The sequence below is a fragment of the Larus michahellis genome, chromosome 14 (assembly GCF_964199755.1).
Source record: "Larus michahellis chromosome 14, bLarMic1.1, whole genome shotgun sequence".
Lineage (NCBI taxonomy): Eukaryota > Metazoa > Chordata > Aves > Charadriiformes > Laridae > Larus > Larus michahellis.
Window position 1 is genome coordinate 7,260,666 of NC_133909.1, and position 17,622 is coordinate 7,278,287.

The window sequence follows — 17,622 nt, forward strand, 5'->3', positions numbered from 1 at the left end:
AAAAATGGAGACGTTGCTGTTTTCTAAAACCCCAGCGGTTTAAAAGGTGGGCTTAATTTCAGTCCTGGGCGTTAAAGCAACTGAAAAAGGCAAGGTAACACCATTGGTAACGCGGTTTACTTTGCCAGGGGAGGGCTGCCAGAGCAAGTTAGAACAAGCAACCTTAACATTTTGATGCAGCTCCTTCTCACAAGTTACGTTTATATTTCTTTAAAGTTATGTTTATGGAAGACAAGAACGAATCCCCAAGCAATATGCAAAACAAAACATTTATTCTTAGAAAAGCAGTCAGGTTTATGTACAGTGAGCCACACAGGATGAGTAAAATCACATATTGCTGTCTTCACGATCCTTCCAACGTGCCTTCTTTGACGATGACTCGTGCAAGATTTCGTGCAAGAGCAAGTCTCAGCATTTCCACTTTCACAGTCTCCACGTCCTCATCCTAAAAACGAGCAGAGTTTGGGTTACGCTGCTACACGCAGTAATGAGCTGGCAACAGGTTCTTTTTCAGAGTTTTGGAAAGTACAGATGCAGGTCATTAAGAGGAAGAGCGTCTATGTATTTACCTGTCACAGGGACCTCCTGAGAAGAGCAAAAGCTACATTTCCTACTTTTAGATCAAGACAAGAGAGCATTGCCAAGCCTTTTCTTTTTTTGGCAGCTGCAGGGGTTTGCATGTGGAGCAAATGGCTCCCTGTTCTGCGCCTGGAACGTTTCATAGCTCGAGCTGTTAGACGGCAGCATCTCAGCTTTTCATTTGCAATTACTTTTCTTGGAAAAGCATCTCAGTCCAGTGACAGCGGAACAGTGAGGAGTGGCAGCACTCCTGTACTGGCTTTGCGGATACTTAAGTATCCGTCGATGATGCCTCATTTGGCTGGCCTTTAAAAATAACACCACATACCAGCATCAGGAACGCAGCCTCTCCCCTTCTCTGCCCCCACGATGGAATATAAATTTAGAGTTTGCTTTCCCTGACCCTCCCCACAGCCCCACCGATTCGTTATCCGGTTGTCCTCAAAAAAGGAGCTACCTGGAATTTCTGCTTATCCGACTTCTGTGCTGTCAGGTCCTCCAGGCACCGCATCAACTCGTAAGTCTGCTCTGCTGAAAATACCACCTGTGGAAATCAAAGTATTTCCTGAAAATAATCAAGTTTAAGGACATCACAGAGTCTGAGAAGATAACTCAGTTGAGAGGAAGGGAACACTTTCACGCTCCCACAGATCCGGTCTGACCCTTGAAATCACAGGATCAGAGGCTAATTCAGGCTGGAAGTGACTTTGGGTGGTCTCTAGTGCCACCTCCTGTGCAAAGCAGGGCCAGCTGCGAGGTGAGGGCGGGTTCTCTGGGCTTTATCCGGTCACGGGTCTGTAACTGCTAAACTGTCATTTTCTTGGTGGATCTTAAAGCAAAAAATCAGCTTCAAAGAAGGAAGCATGCTAGAAAAATCTTCAGGCCAAGTACCAGAAGGAACTGGATGCAGCGTGTACTTAAATTATCGCATGTATGTATTCTACTGTTGTTTTCTAAAAGCAGGGAACCAAGTTAAGAGTTGATTGTCCTATCCTGGGTCCTGTGTGCTCCCGCTGACAGGACACTTGGAGAGTTTTGCAATTCGGGAACTGCCACGAGCAGTTCTTTTGCACTGGAAGTGCAAGTCCTCGCCTGGGGGCAGAAAGGGGGGTCTCCGATTTGAGGCACCTTCTCAGGAAGAAAAGAAAAGAAAGGCGCGAGGGGCTCTTTGTCTTGTGTGACCAGGCTGCTCACCTCTTTCTGCTCCAGCAGGGGAAGGGCATCTGTCAGCAGGGTCATCCAGAAGGAGCAAGGAGCAATGTGAGCCGTCATCAGCATCAAAAGCAACCTGGCAGCTTCAGAGAACCGCTTCTCCCCGTACAGCCGGTGGAACTCTCGGTACTTCCCTACACACGGGTGTTGGTGAAGGGTAAAAAGCGTCAGTGTCTGTCAGTCAGACCCGGGTTACTGGTGGCAGGAGGTCCGTTTGCTCCCACGAAGGCTGTGGTAGAATCACCCCCACCTGAAATGAGTCTCCAAAGCAGCCGAGTCTGGGGGAATGGGAATCTCGTGCATGAAGAAAGGTTCAAATAGAGGCTGGCTGAAAAGGCAGCCAGAACCTGTCACTGTTCTTGGTAAGGTCTCCTGCGCGAACCAGCCTGTTCGCTACCTGATGCTGCCTGGTGCTGCGTGTTTGCAGGGAGAGCTTAGAGACACCAGTGGTGCCTGCAAAAACCAGGAGCAGGCGGGGAGAGAGAGGCAGGGGGTGAATGTTGGTTTTGATATTGCAGAATATCAGGAGGTCTGAAAGGCTTCATTGTCCTCCTGACTGTTTAAATGGAAACTGAGATCTTTGTTAATGTGGAGAGTTCTGCTTTCGTTAAGAATGTTAGATCAATATCCAGCACGTGAGAACTGGCTGAGGATGAAAGTGAGTTTTATTCCGTGGCTTTGTTTTATATCCACTGAACTGTCAAAATACTGGAAGTAATAATTCCCATTCCCCTTTAACTAATGCTTGAGCTCAAGATGGGAAAGTTTTCCAGCAAAAATACACTGATGTGTCTAAAACCTCCAAAGGAAAGACAAGCAGAAATATTTTCAGGCCTTTTAGGATTTTTTATAAAAAGCAGAAAGGGAGGTAATTTCTCTACAAACACAGATTATAACACAGTTACACAACTAAACTACAAATCTTTGGGGCTGATGCAGGGGTCACTGGGTGACGCTGGGCATACAGAGAGAGGAGGGATTACCAATTTGGTAAGTTACAGTTAGCTTCTAAGCTTCATTTGGGATAAGGTTTAAATGAAGGAAATACAGTTCCAGTTTTGCAAGGTTGGACCAAATGGGAACAGATGAAATTCAGGATCACCCTCACCGCAGTGCTGGTGTCAGCCAGAAGGGGGTCGGTCCAATTGCCAACAGCTATTCCAAATTCCTATTAGATTTTGGCCCCAGTAATTGGGCTTGCTAACAGCCACAGCTCCAGAGAAAGGTGCGTTTCAGCTCCATTTCCTGCCTTGCTCCGTTAATCAAAGGCCCCAGAGCAGCTGCAGCCAGATGGGCAGGTTACCACAGCCCGCGCTTGTGCCAGGCAGGAGAAGGAAGCTGCGGTATGTAAAGGAAACAAGCTGGGGGCCCTCCGCTGTTACTTGGCACAACTGCTACAGTGAAAGGGTAGGAGAGATCTTGTGTTCGAGTGAGCTTGAAATTGGCACGCTGAACCAACACAAGATGTTGAGATTTTGGAGAACTTTACGAAGTTAGTAAAACTATCACGCTGTCAAAGTAACTTAAACCAGTGGTTTTCTCTTCTAAGGAAGCCCCCTAAGGTCTTCCAGATTGTGTTTGTTAATATTTCAAAGTCTCTGTGGATAGTGACACAGTCTGGAAAACGACTAAGAAAGGGGAGGCCTACAAGTGGCGGAATTCAAGACTACCCTGCTCGAAGCAGTGCAGAACAGACGCCTACTGTGAATGCAATGGGAAATGCAGTCCCCCGGTAGCAAGAGGGCTGCATCCCAAATCACCTTCGCTCACTTGCCTTCCCCTCATCACTGAAACAGGATGTAGCCAGATGGAGGAAGAGGCAAATCCAAATAATTCTGTGGAGTGAACTGTGTTCTAAATAACAGATTAGAATGAAAACTGTAGATGCTTCTTACCAAGAAACGTTAGCCGGTCACTAAGCAGCATGGATGGTCCCAAATTATCAATGAGGTCTAAGTCAGAGAAGCATCCCCTTTCACAATAGTCCTTAAGGAATCTAGGGAGAAAGTAAAACACAATAAAAGCTTAAAGGGGAGAACATCGTCCGCATTCATTTTGCATCTCCTATTCCCTTCCCAGAAAGCTTTACTGTACAACTGAGTTCCATCTTAATCAACCTCCCATGAGGCTTTCAGAAGACATCAACATGTTTCCTCAGAGTGGCCAATGAACGGGTGTAATGTGTGTTTAACAGACGTTTTATTTATTCTTCTAGATTTTGTGGTAGTTGAGATCTATTCTTTAAAAGGAATAAGTGAAGGAAGGAGCACAGGAAGCTGAGGCTGGTGGATGCATAAGTAACACTCCCAGATCATAACAAAAGCTCTATTTTTCTGCTGTGTAAAAATGTTGATAAGCAGCAGGAACAAAAACAATTCTAAAAGCTTTTCATCTGTTTTGTCACAGCCTTCATTATGCTGCTTTTTTCAGAGCTGCTTCCTGTGATGGTTTTCTTTCACCTTCTGTTGAAAGAAATATAATGATTCCCACTCCCTCAAAGAACTAATGAAAAAAAAAAAAACACCAAAAACCCAAACCAGCAATCTCTTACTACTCCTTTTTTTTCACTGCTGAAGACAGAGTATTGCCTGGCCACCTACCCAGAGTGTAATTTCAAAATTATACTCTAACTATGCAAAGAGATTGATACCTGCCTATTTCCAATTAGCAAAAAAATACATGACATGGATGGCTAGAGATTAAAAAGCATGAAGAGAGTTGCCGTATCTTTTGTCTAGGCCTAAGCTAAGTGTCAGCATCCTCTTGAGTTTTATAACAACCTTCCCACCCCTGCAAGGTCAGATATTGTGACAAGCTTATGCAAAACCAGGGACATGACAGAACTTTACTCTTTGTTACATATGTTCTAGCTGTGGCTTGAGATTTTTTTTGCGAATGGTGGCTTAAGTAACGACTCCTGACTTGTCTGAGATTGCACTGTGAACTAGACTGGTTAAAATGATCTGCTGAATAAAGGACAGAAGGGGAATATCCTCTGCCCAAAGCAGTTCCCTGTACAGCCCATCAAACGGCCGTGTCACAGCACGTGAAAGGGCAGTGCGTAAGACAGAGAGATTGCCAGAAGAAATGTTTATCAAAGCAAGGTCTAAGAGGATTGGACTGTTAGATAAAGCCAATCTGTTTCATCTCCTGATTTCATGAAGTAAAACAGTGTAGAAAAGAAACAGCTATGGGTACTGTAGATGAGAGTACCCAAGGATGTAATTTTCTAGTCCAGAAGCAGGTACTTGGTCTGAGGGAAAGACAATCCCAACCTGCCCGCAGCAGGAGCACGGCAGAGCGGCTGCCTTCACCCCTTCCGACCGCCCCGCTACAGCAGCAGCAGCCTGAGAGCTGCTGACTCAGACTCACCGATCGGATATCAGTGTAGCAAAAGCCGCATCCTTAGCTCTGATGCTCCAGGACAGGGCAGAGCCCAAGCGATTATTCCGCAGAGCTTTCATGGCCATGATTTTACAGATGCTACGAACTTAGGAGAAAACACAGAAGAGGGAAATAATTAGCTTCAGTAGTTTCACTTGTATCGCTACAAAACGATGAGATTTAAGAATCAATCACCTTGTTCATGCATCTGTCTCTGCTCGCAGATCCTCAGCACTTTGAGGGCCTTCTGTTCTGTGTTAAGGGGTATCCGTTCAATATGAAGTTCCAAATACACCCTGCCGTATTCTGGACAGTGGTCAAAGTAATCTACCCCCAGCTGCCACAGGCTGAGAGGGGGAAAAAATCATCAAGAATTCCAATTGTATAAATCTTACAATAAGCAGAATGATAAAGCCACGAGGAGAAGCTGAGTCCGCATTAATAACAGTTAGCGCTGATTAACTTAGTATTCAGCTTTTACCAGCTGCCTATTATGCAACTGTGGAATACCTGCCTCTCACGAGTGCTTCGGTGCAACTTGCTCTGTACCAAAATAGCCACAGTGGCAGGAGTAATTCTGTCCTGGTCAATACGCTTTGATGGGTTCTAACAGCGAGCTTTTGTCTTTCATTCAGGAAAGGGAACGTGCTGGTGGTGTACGATCCCTTAGGGACACCTTTGCTGAAATTCTAACAGCGGCTTCTGTACGTTTTGCTGTTTTACTTCATTAACACGTATTTAGTTGTTTTGGTTGCCTCCCTGTTAGTCTGTCCTCTGAGTTCAAAAAAAAAAGTTGTTACCTGTGATGGGAGAAGAGTCCTGAGGCATACTCTAGCAGAAGGAATTCACGCATATTTGAACCAAAACTGGGGAAAAGAGAGAAAAGAAACAGGCATTATTATTTGTACCTCACTGGGAAAAAAATGCTGATTTTATTTCACAAGTACTTTTAATTTATGCAGCATGTTTTCTCATGGGCTATCTTAATAAGCTTTGTACCTCAGGCCTAAGCATGCTGGTCAGCTTTCTCCTTGGGGAGACCTGCCAAATATTTACAGCACTTAACAAATATAACTGAGAGAAAGTGCTTTAAGAAGCTGAAACTTCAAGGGAATTCAGATAGCAAAATTTGATTGCTCAAACTTAAATTTATTCGGAACATAAATACAGAACTCTTTTTAGATGAGTTTCTCACTATTCCAAATAATCACAAAGATTTGGGCCCTTGATTGTATTTCAGATAAAATTATATTTTAAAAAAATATCCCAACACTGTACTGAGGCACTGTAGAGTAGCACGTCAAATTCATCAGGTCAGCAACTGCTGCTGCTGCTCAGAGCATCTGGGCTGCCTGTAACTTCAGAGGCACATGCAGCACCTTTACTCTCCATCCTCTGTATATGCCCAAGTTGCTCCTTTTCGACCAAAACCCACATGCTGTTTCAGTCATCCTTGCTGCTGGGCGTCTGAATAATCAATGCAAAGAAATACTTACTAGAGATTGTGAGACTGCAGGATTTTACAGTGATCGAGCAGGTCAGTCAGATGAGCCACAAACCACCAGTTGCTCAGGGCAATGCTGTATTTGAAGCAAGCAAAAGAAAGAAAAAAATAAGCCTACCACTGCCAAGGAGTGGGTCAGGTTTTCCACAGGCGTTTCTTACCAATACAGAAACTGTATTACACAGTAAAATGTCTGGTTACAATGTCCCAGACCTAACTGCTGCCTCCTTCACATATTCTTGCTAAATTCTTTGAAAGGATGATGAGGTGGGCTGTACCCATATCCTCTACCCCAAGTACTACTGGAGTGAATGCACACAGAAGCAATACTGTAAAACTAGAGAATCAAAAACCTTAAAACTCAACCTGCATTCCTTGATCACTTGATGCATCTCAAATTCAAAGGCTGCCATTAAAATCGTGTCTAGAGGCTCAGGGCTGCTTTCTCCACCCAGGAACAGGTCCATACTAGACTGTGGAATGAGATTACAAGACATGATAAATGCAGAAGTTGTGAGATGGTAAAAGGAAGACATTTGGATGCAGCAGCCTCGTTTAGGTTATTTTATGGGAAATAGTAAGTCATAGAGGCTGAACACATTAATAAAACAGATTTTTCCTTATTTTAGCATAAAGAAACCAGGAAAACTATTTGCAGGAATAAACCGGTAACATTAGACACTGAAGAGACTGGGTCTTCAACAATTATTTGTCCACTGTATCAGTCTCCCAGTCCACTTACAAATTCCCCCATCAGAATGAATCTTGCACTGGGGAAGAAACCGCTACAGCACGATGACCAATGTCAATTGCTACAACGTGTTTGAAATGACGGACAAAAAACCTCTAATCACTGTCCATCATGATACAGAAGAGATACATCATGTCTTGGAAAGAGTGAAGAAGGATGGAGAACATCGAAGGTGGGAAACTCTTTTTGGGTGGTCACCAACAGCTACGGTAATCTATGATCGCGTGCTCCACCCAGCAGTGATGCTGTTAGCCCGTTACTTGTAGTAATTTTCTATATGAGACTACAGGCAATAGTCAAATGCCTTGAAGAACTTCAAGGGTTCTTGACGTATTAGCAGGAATGCTCGCATAAAAACAAAGGGAAGACTGTAAAGGAATATGGAATATTAGTGGTTTGGTTTAAATAAAATTAATCGCTTAGTGTTAGGCTGCATTGCCGTACTACTTATATAGAACTCAGCACAAGTAGCTAAAGTTGCTGAAGCCTTAGGCCGCAAGCTGTGAACTTTCACCTAGATAACTTGAACTTGTTTCGCACTTCTACTTAGTTACACAAAGGAAGGCCCTGAGACCGCTACAAACCAGGAGATAAGGAAGCTACTACCGTTAGCAAAGGCTGCAACCCGACAAGAACAGTTAACGGCCCCGCTGGAGACAGAGAGAGAATCCAATGAGGAATAAGAAGACCCCAGACCATAAACTACCATTGGACCAGGTGGCATGTGTGAGGCACTGAAGAGCGCAAGGGGCGGATGCATAGATCTTAAGGGTATAATTGCCCAGGAATTTCTTTGTTTTGGGTCCCTCTGCAGAAGCACCCAGCTTGAGCTCTCCTTGCTGCTGTATCAGTCAAATTATTTTAGGAGGGATTTTTGCCAGAGACTCTGCCACGGCAAACCTAAGGCAAAGGAACTTCTTTAACATAGGAAACGTCTTACAGGTACGTAGCTGCTGTAAGATGTCAACCCTCCCAAAGTTCTTCTTTAAGTAACCCTTGTGTGCAAGAAACGGTGAAGAATGTAAGAATAATTCTACCGCATACCTGTGCATAAAACCGCAGTTCCATTGGCTTCACGGTTGGATGGGAATACAGGAGTCGGGTAACCAGAAAGTGGTACCAAGTAGTCATGAGTTCCTTTTTCTCCAGTATGGCATCCTCATCTCCCAGCAGGATCTAATGGGAGAAAAACAGGAGTAATTCTGCAAATTCAGCAATGTACACAGCTGCATTGTAACTCTTCAGAGGCATTACTCCGATTTTGCAAAGTTGAGAATTGAATCAAAATTAAATAACAAAGGACAAAGACCTTCTCAGAGCTCAGCTTCCTAATCAGTCTTGTGGCCTTGGACACAAAGAGAAAACAATCCGCCCAGGCTTGCAAAGACTGTTGCAAAACAAAGAACGCAGTACAGAAGACTGGCCTGAAATCTCCCGATTTAATGAACAGATCATCCAGCACACTCAAGTTACTTATGGCTACACGGGGCTCCTGAAATACACGAGGATGGATACAATACTTGTCCACAGTTTCTTTCCTTCCCAGCAAAAAAACACACCTTGCAGATGGATTCCATGTGGGAATTGGAAGCAAAAGTTCCATCCTGTAGATAGCGCTGACATTCTTCATGCCAGTGCTGCCATTTCAGCTCCATCTCGGTCAGTGTCTGGGTGTTGCTAAGCTGAACAAAGAGAAGATACATAAAATAAAGGAAACACCAAGTCAAATCACAACAGGCGCTTGAGCTGAACTCAGTCATTCATTCTAAAAAGCTAAAAATGGGGCTGCCATCAAAGTTTTCCTGGTTCTACAGCTTCATTTGAAGTCTCTTATTCCACCCACCTAAATAAGACAAAGGAGAGCCTATGAGAGATTACCATGATGCAGCTGCAATTTTTCCTCCACAAGGAGATCACTGCAACAGAGGGAAACCCTGCTGGAAAAGTCTTAAGAGAATGTTCTGTACAAGAAAATTCAGACGAGAAAGTTTTAGACAACTGGATAATGTGTCCTGCTGCAAAAATGATCTTTCTAACTATGTAATTTTGTCACCTAACAGGTTTTTGCCTGTATGGTTGGGTCTTTTGAGCAAGTCAAGAACACAAGTATTATTACTGTAAAGGATTAAGACTGAGATATTTTAATGGTCAACAGGCAGGATGTTACAGGAGCCGCAGCAGAGATGAAACAGACTGGACTAATCCTGCCATCCCTCTTCTCTCTTTTCCCAGTGGAACTGCATGAAAAAAATCCACTTTGTACATACACTGGGCATAGGCATCTTCTTCATCAAGTCGTCCAAGATTTTGTACATGTTCACTGATGTGGGATTGGCGCTGGCTTCCTTGGAGAGCAAGTGCCGTGCTTCATCCATTCGGCCTTGCAGCACAAAGACATCCACCTGAAAAAGCCACCTGTCTGTGAGCACTGCACGGCGCAAGGCTACAAAATACCCAGGAGGAGTATCAGAGGGGAACTTTAACTTGCGATTCAGGCAAGTTAAGTGGAGTTAAAATGCTTAAACTGTAGGCCCTACTAATTCAAGTACACCGTGTAAGTCTTGACCTCTATAAATCATGAAAGTTGAAAGGATCAGGACGGGAATGAGGGCAGGATGATCATAAGAATGGCTTCATCTTAAAACCTATGCAGGCAGACAGTAGCAGTGTCCTAGCTATTAGTTCCTGGGACGTAGTCTAGTGCCAAGTGGGGAGGAGGAAGACAAAACACACAAGCGTGAATTCTCATGGTTGAAGAATCTTATAGGTGACTATACTCACCACGTTCCAGAAGAGCTCGTGTTTCGATGGATTTTCACTGCTCAGAACTTCACGGACCATGTTGTCCACATCACAGACATGAAGTCGAACCCAGTCGAGGAGGCGAAGCAGCAGGGGACCAGCTTTATGCAGAGGAGATTTCATTCTTTTAGTTCCCAACTGTTTGTTCCCAAACTGCTACTTTACATGCTTCTAACCTTAATGGTCTGACAATCACTAGATGAGGTTTACTGATTGGATTTCTACATGCCATACTCAAATTAAAAAGAACAGAGTTCCTTAAGTCATCAGGCGGTGGGAGAACCAGGCTGCTGACAGATTTCTCTGTGGCAAATTTTAGACAGAACAGCAGCAGAGTCCAGCAGAAAACCCTAACCAGTTACTTGAAGAAATAAAAGGTGAGCGATTGAGATCATAAATCTTGCAATGACAAAAGACACATAGAATGTTTCTGTTTAATTTAGCATTAACTCATTATTGTTAACTGAATATGAGGAGGAAATCTGGCACTAGGTGATTAACTTTTCTTAAGTAATCTACAATTTGTGAATCTGTCTTAGAGTTCTGGGACTGTGCAAGAAGCATATTTGTTTGTATAATCTGATTTCCTTAAAAAACATTTACTGCTTTAAAATTATGGTGTAAACAAACTGACTTCAAAAATGGCATCCTGAAGTTAAACGGTATCCTAAATGACATCCTAAAGGAGTTGCACCAGATAATGCATAAATGTTAGTTGGCATCAATGTATTTGATGCTTAAAGATGTGTTTATCCTTAGAAGTCAAATAAATTGGCAACAACTTTTGATATCCCTCTTCTTCACTACCTTTCTGTTAAAAAGACAATTTAAATTGTAGTGAACTACATGAGGGGGAAAAGTAGAAAGCAAATCTAATAGCTTGACATAATTCAATATGAAGAAGGCAATTTACTGAGGCAGAAGAGGTATTAAAAGGCTTGTTGGCACTTGTTGTGTCTCTAAAACATATTAAAATATGACAAAACGGATGCTATACACATTTTAAACAAATAAATAAGCAAACAAAAAGCCCTTCAGTCTTAACATCAGGATAGTTCACTGCTCACCTGCAGCTGCTTCAACAAACAGAATCTCACACAGGTTCCAGATCAGCTCCATTGCAGAGAGAATAGAAACCTAAAAAAAAGCCGGGCCACGTTTCAGATTCAGCAATTCTTCCAGGTGGGGTTTTTTAACCATATAAAGGCATCTGCTGTCCATAGCAATCAGTGAAGCTCAGTTCTTATAGACAAGAGAAATGTCATAATGACATTTCAGAGACACAAATTAAAATACAGAAACAGACCCCACTTCTCTACACCCATTCAGCTTAGAAGATATTGAAGCTGTTTGTGTATTGAAATGCAATGATAATCTGTCATCGGTGGGCAATACTAAATAGTACAGAAAGTGTTATTTTTAGCCGTTTTGCACTCCTGAGATTTAACAATACAAACAGCAAAGGAAGAAAGAAAGGCCAATGAAGCAACATCACTGCAGCTAATAGGACAAAACTACTGTGAGCAATCTGCTCTTCCCATGACACTCTCCCAGTGTCTGGAAGTTCATGGTGAACATCTAGAGCTTGCTACGAGGCTCAGATGCAGTTCACCGGAGTGTTTCAGAGGTGAAGTTTCAGACAGGCAAGTACTGGCCCACAGCTGCCTTTAAGATGACAAGAAAACATCACACCTATAACACTGAATACATGTTTAAGAAATGGCACTGAATCCAGATGTTTTAGAAATAAAGGAGCTAACTATTCTTGGTCATGAAATGCATGCAATATACTAAGCCAGAGTTAAATCTAAAATGCCTTACTGCCAGTGTTGGCCTTCATAAATTTACTAGCTGGTGACTGATGTTCAGTTGTGACTACATGACACGACTGCAGTTACCTGAGTGCTGTACTGGCTCTGCAGGGCAGGGTCCCGGGCTGAAACTGAGGGAAGAATAAGGCAAGTCAAAGAGCAACGTATTTACCTTTCACAGCCCTTTTGGGGCTCATAAATAAAGACAACAGTACCTGATCACTCATCAAACACAGACCTAAATGAGTGCACACATGGCAAAGCTAACTTTTATACAAAACTTTACAAGTTTTTTTTTTTTATAAATCCTGTACAAATCTGGGTATGGCCGCATAGCACGGATGGAAGGGAAGAGCAAAATCTCCCACTTTTGGGGGGAGCAAGCTGTTAATTTGGACTCAGTTTCCCATAAAACTGCAAAGACTGCAAGTCCCCAGAAAATCAGTTATAACACAGTGGAAAAAAATAATCTCTGAGACCAGATTTACAAATCAACTTGTAAATCTCCTGAAAGGAAATGAAGTCTTGATAATTACTGAAATCTATGCATGCTATATTACAGTAGTTGCATTAACTTACAATTGAAATGCTACTTTTATAATCACAAATAGCATTTCCTTTTATTGCGGTAAGAGAAGAAACAAACTTACTAGCTGCCTGGTGCATGTCCTCCATACAGGCTCTTATCACCGATCGGTAGTTTTTACTCACTTGAACCAATCTGCCAAACACAAAAAGGCTTTGTTTAGAGAGAGCTGTTTGAGTTTCCGTCTCATGCCTGTTGTCTGCTAAAGCCTTGCGGGTTTCTCTGCAGCAGTGGATGCTCCCAGCACTTGGGCACGTGGGAGCATGAATCCTGTGGGAGCCAGCAAGGCTGTGTGTAGCGGTTGCTGGTGGTATGGTTTAACCCCAGACAGCAAGTAGGACCACACAGCCGCTCGCTCACTCCCCCAGGTGGGATGGGGGAAAGAATGGGGAGAGTAAAAGTGAGAAAAAAACTCCTGGGTTGAGATAAAGGCAGTTTAATAGGCAGAGCAAAAGGGGCGCACACAAGCAAAGCAAAACAAGGAATTCATTCCCTGCTTCCCATCGGCAGATGGGTGTTTAGCCATCCCCAGGAAAGCAGGGCTCCATCAGGCATCACAGTGACTTGGGAAGACAAATGCCATCACTTTGAACATCCCTCGCCTTCCTCCTTCTTCCACAGCTTTACATACTGAGCATGATGTCATACGGCGTGGAATGTCCCTTGGGTCAGTTGGGCTCAGCTGTCCTGTGTCCCCTCACAACTTTTTGTGCCCCCCCCCCCCCCCCGACTCCTCGCTGGTGGGGCAGTGTGAGGGGCAGAAAAGGCCTCGACTGCTCAGCAACAACCAAAAACATTAGTGTGCTACCAACACTACTGTCATCCCAAGCCCAAAACCACAGCACTACAACAGTTACTAGCAAGAAAGTCAACCCCATCCCAGCCATGACAGCTGGCTATGTGCCCAAAGGTGCTGGTCAGCAGGGTTACTGGAAGGATCAGGGCTTTGTTTTGTAAAATTACCCTAAAAGTGGCATTTTTTTCTGCACCGCTACTGAGTACTGCGGTTCTGACCAGTCTGGGTTGCCGAGTCAATGGCATTTGCCTGGCTGGAGAAGGAGCAGGTCGGCGGGGTCCTTCCCCCCTCCCGCTCCCCACCCACTCACTGCGCCCTCCTCGACTTCCCCGCCAGCTCCTCCTCGCTCCGCTGGAGCCCGATGAAGATCCCGTGCGACTCGTTGAAGAGTTTCCTCAAGGTCTGGATGTAGATGTCCTGATCCTTGCGGACCACGAAGACGCGGGAGGAGAGCTGCCCTCCATCCCCGCTACCTGCAACGCAACACACCCCGGCTCAGCGCCCCGGGCGGCAGCGCCCGGCCCGACCCCCCCCAGGACGGGGACCCACCTCTGCGGCCGAAGAGGGTCTCGCACACCAGCACCTCGGCGGGGCCCCAGGCGAAGCACAGCTGTCTGGCCGACGGGTCCGCACCCGGCACCACCTGTGAGGGGACGGCGGCCCGTCAGAGGCTCCCGCACCGCCCCGCGCCGCGCCCGCACCCCCCCGTCCCGGCCCTCACCATCAGCGGCGGCTCCGCGTCCAGCTCCTCCATGGCGGCGGCCGCGCTCCCCTCACGCCTCCCGCCCGCCGGGCCGCGGGGAGGCCCCACCGCGGCTGCCCGCGCCGCTGCCTGCTCTGCGCCCGCAGCTCCGCCGCGCTCCGGCTCTTCCCCGCCGCACCGCCGGCACCGGCTGAGGCGCCGGCCCGGGGCCGAGGGAAGGGACCGGCGGAGCTCCGACGGTTCCGGGCAGGCGCCGGCCGCACGCCCCGGAAGCGCTGCCGGCTGCAAAGGCCCCGCCGGGGCGGGACGGGCCGCGCTCTCGCCAGTCGCTGCTTCGGGCGCTTCCCTGGGGCCGCCCGGAGTCCCGTCAGGCAGCGGCTGTGCGTTGCTGGCGCGCGGGGCGAGCTCCCCTCCCAGCGGCCCCGCGAACTCCCCAGGCCTCTGCCTCCGCGGCCCGTGGGTGCTGCCCCTCGCAGGGCCCGGGGTGAGAAGAAGAAGAAGGAGGAGGAGGAGGAGGAGGGAGGGAGGGAGGAAGGGAGGGATGAAGGAGGCTGCCCCTTCATCTACTTCATTTTCTTGTCTCGGTGGTTTAAGCGCCGCATGGGCGCTCGTGCTGCGTGGTGTTAGACAGCACTGTTTTCGTGTGCGCTCCATTGCCTCGTAATAACCAGTTTCTCTTATTTCTCTACGCGCTTCAAACACTTGCAGGTGGATGAGCCTCCAGGTTGATGAAGGTGACATTCTCTGGAGCAGAGTTGCTGGAGCTCTTGGGCAAGCTCATTGATAAAGCTGGCAAATGAAATGGTGTGCAGAGAAGAGAAGGCTCCGGGGAGACCTTAGAGCGCCTTGCAGTATCTGAAGGGGGCTACAGGAAGGATGGGGAGGGACTTTTTACCCAGGCATGTAGTGATCAGAGGAGGGATAATGGCTTCAGACTGGAAGAGGGGAGATTTAGATTAAATATCAGGAAGAAATTCTTTGCTGTGAGGATGGTGAGCCCCTGGCCCAGGTTGCCCAGAGAAGCTGTGGCTGCCCCATCCCTGGAGGGGTTCAAGGCCAGGCTGGACGGGGCTTGGAGCAACCTGGTCTGGTGGGAGGTGTCCCTGCCCAGGGCAGGGGTGTGGAACTAGATAATATCTTCAAAGTCCCTTCCAACCGAAACCATTCTATGATTCTGTTACTTCAGTGGGTTGCCTGCGGGTTGGAGAAGGACTCATGATGAAGCATTAGATCGGTCACAGCAGGTCGGGGAGAGGTGCTGTCAGGTGTCAGAACAACTCTGCTGTGCCTTATTCGCGTACCCAGGGTCGTGAGATTTTTTTTCCTTCTCTGCCTAGCAGGGGTCAGGGTGGTGGTTCAGACCCCCTCGAGAGGGGGCAGTTTCCCTGCTGAGGCTGCTGGAGGCTGCCTAATCCGCTCGCTGCTAACTTTTGCAGCTCACATACCGATGGAATTGAACTTGAGTATCTATGTTAATAACTTGGTGTGATAAAACACTAACCGCACGCTGCACCTTTCCTTCCAGTCTGCTCTCCTTCCCATCTCTGCACACTCCTCGCTTTTTGCCTGTTCCTCTCAATAACAAATGTATTCAGTGATACACTTTTTAAGAAAAATATTAGCAACACTGTCTTGCTGAACTCACAGCCAGAAGCAGCCAGTCCCCCTCAGACTGGTGGTTTTCAGAGAAGCTCACTAAGAATTAATTTTTCAAGATAGCTTAAATAATTCGCTGTCCTCATATGACAAATGCTGCAACACTCCACTGCTGGACTGCCTTTTTTTACTTTATTGGCTTCTGCATCCATCATTTGCAATAACAGTAAAGCTAGCAGTTATCTGTGGTAGGAGCACGCTGTGCTGAGAAAAGGAAGTGGTGTCTGTTCAGGTCAGTCGGGAGGAGCACCTTGTTGCAGGCCTGAAGAACTTAAATCTTGAGAAACCCACTTGAGAAACTAGGACTCATCAGTTTTAAGAAAGCTCATCGTCTGTTGTGGGTAAGATCCTGCATTTGGGGGGAATTTTGGGATGTGCATGTATTCAAATCTCTGTTGTACAAAGTCAGATTCATCTACTGTCTTGCAAAATGGCGCTGCTCTATGCTGCAGACTGCTGAGGATGTTAGTGCTGATATCTAGATCCAAAATATCCTTCCACGCGTTACTAAAATGGCTTCAGATACAAATCAAAACTGGGTGTCTGAAAACCCAGCAGTGAGGGGTCTTCTGCCACCATTCTTCAAGGGTAAGGTGCTCCTCCTGTAACTGCATCAGTTTCTTGTGACTGGTAGAAGGACACTTCTAATGGCTTATGCTTTCAGACTGGAGAAAAATACAGAGCCCACTGCTTGTATGGGCATCGTGATTAAAAGCTACTAATGAATTAAAATGCATAATTACTATAGAGCTGGGTAACTTTCTTCATGGAAATTGGAGACTTGTCTACCAAGTGAGGTCCTTGTCAGAAGGATGGGAGTCGCTATTTGTTTTCCATGTAGTGAACCTATGGAGTTCTCTCCATTTGAACTCGTTTGTGTATCAACCGTGATAGCAGAACTTGCCACCTGAGGCTTTCCTGGGGACTCTCAAGTACCTGGAGCATCCCTGTGTTCTTTCACTGTGACGTGTGTGTTTCTCTTACTTTCCTTTTATCCTTTTCCACATAACACTTGTCTCTCTGGACCACTCTGTAGGGAACCATAGCCCTACCTGCAGGGAGAGGCAGCCAAAGGCTGATGGTCAGCATTTACCAAGTACAACGATGCTAGAGAGTGCTCATCAGTCTCACTGGCCTTATTGTGGAGAGAGAAGTGTTGATGGCTGAGGTGGTGGATCTAGGAGAGGGACAGTGTCTTCTGCTCCAGGATCCCACCTGTGTAGAGACACTAGAAGCTCGTCTAGGAACTATAACTCTTTGATCCTCTCCTGCTGTCTCTTGGCACGTCTTGCTTACTCACTAAAAATGCAAGTGGCTTTTCATGTCTGGAGCCACTGATGCTCTTGAACTGATAAGGAAAGTGGCTGGTTCCTGGAGAAGTCATCTCGGGAAAGGTGAGTTTTAGTATGAAATCTTGGAATCTCTTAGTCTTCCTTTGAAGGTTGGCTGGAGGCCTGCACACGTCCAGAAGGGAGACCTCCTTGCACGCCTTGTCAAAAAGGCTTCTGTGCCGGTCCAGTCCATGTAATTAAGTAGAATTGGGAACCACCATGTCAGCATGGAACTTCATACTGCTCAAAAACGCTTTGGAGTGCAGGCTATGGGTCTGGTGAGGAAGGCAAAGAAAAACTGTTACTTTTTTCCAGTCAGAAAAAAAAAACACCAAAAAACACCAAGAAACCACAACAAAACAGCAAAAAAATCAACGCCTGATGAGGAGGGGAATTACTAAATTGCAAAATAGGAGGTTTGGAAGCTATTTCATGACCTGGGGAACAGAGGGATGGATCAGCATCACGATCAGGGAAGGCACAGAACAGGCAGTGCCCCAGGCAAAA

At 46.1% G+C, this 17,622-nt stretch overlaps 1 protein-coding gene across 1 annotated transcript; it reads right to left on the minus strand.

Annotated features, from left to right (window-relative positions):
- Window positions 1–250: 250 nt before the first annotated feature.
- On the minus strand, window positions 251–14,383 carry NUP85 (nucleoporin 85). The gene is made up of 19 exons (XM_074607964.1): window positions 14,147–14,383; window positions 13,975–14,068; window positions 13,736–13,898; window positions 12,694–12,764; window positions 12,131–12,174; window positions 11,300–11,369; window positions 10,212–10,333; window positions 9,698–9,832; window positions 8,990–9,112; window positions 8,475–8,606; window positions 7,046–7,152; window positions 6,672–6,755; window positions 5,976–6,041; window positions 5,371–5,522; window positions 5,164–5,281; window positions 3,687–3,787; window positions 1,774–1,925; window positions 1,037–1,123; window positions 251–445 (listed from the first exon to the last, which is right to left on the minus strand). The coding sequence occupies exons 1-19, from the start codon at window positions 14,177–14,179 to the stop codon at window positions 344–346; spliced, it is 1,956 nt and encodes a 651-aa protein (XP_074464065.1). The 5' UTR covers window positions 14,180–14,383; the 3' UTR covers window positions 251–343.
- Between the last annotated feature and the right edge of the window lie 3,239 nt (window positions 14,384–17,622).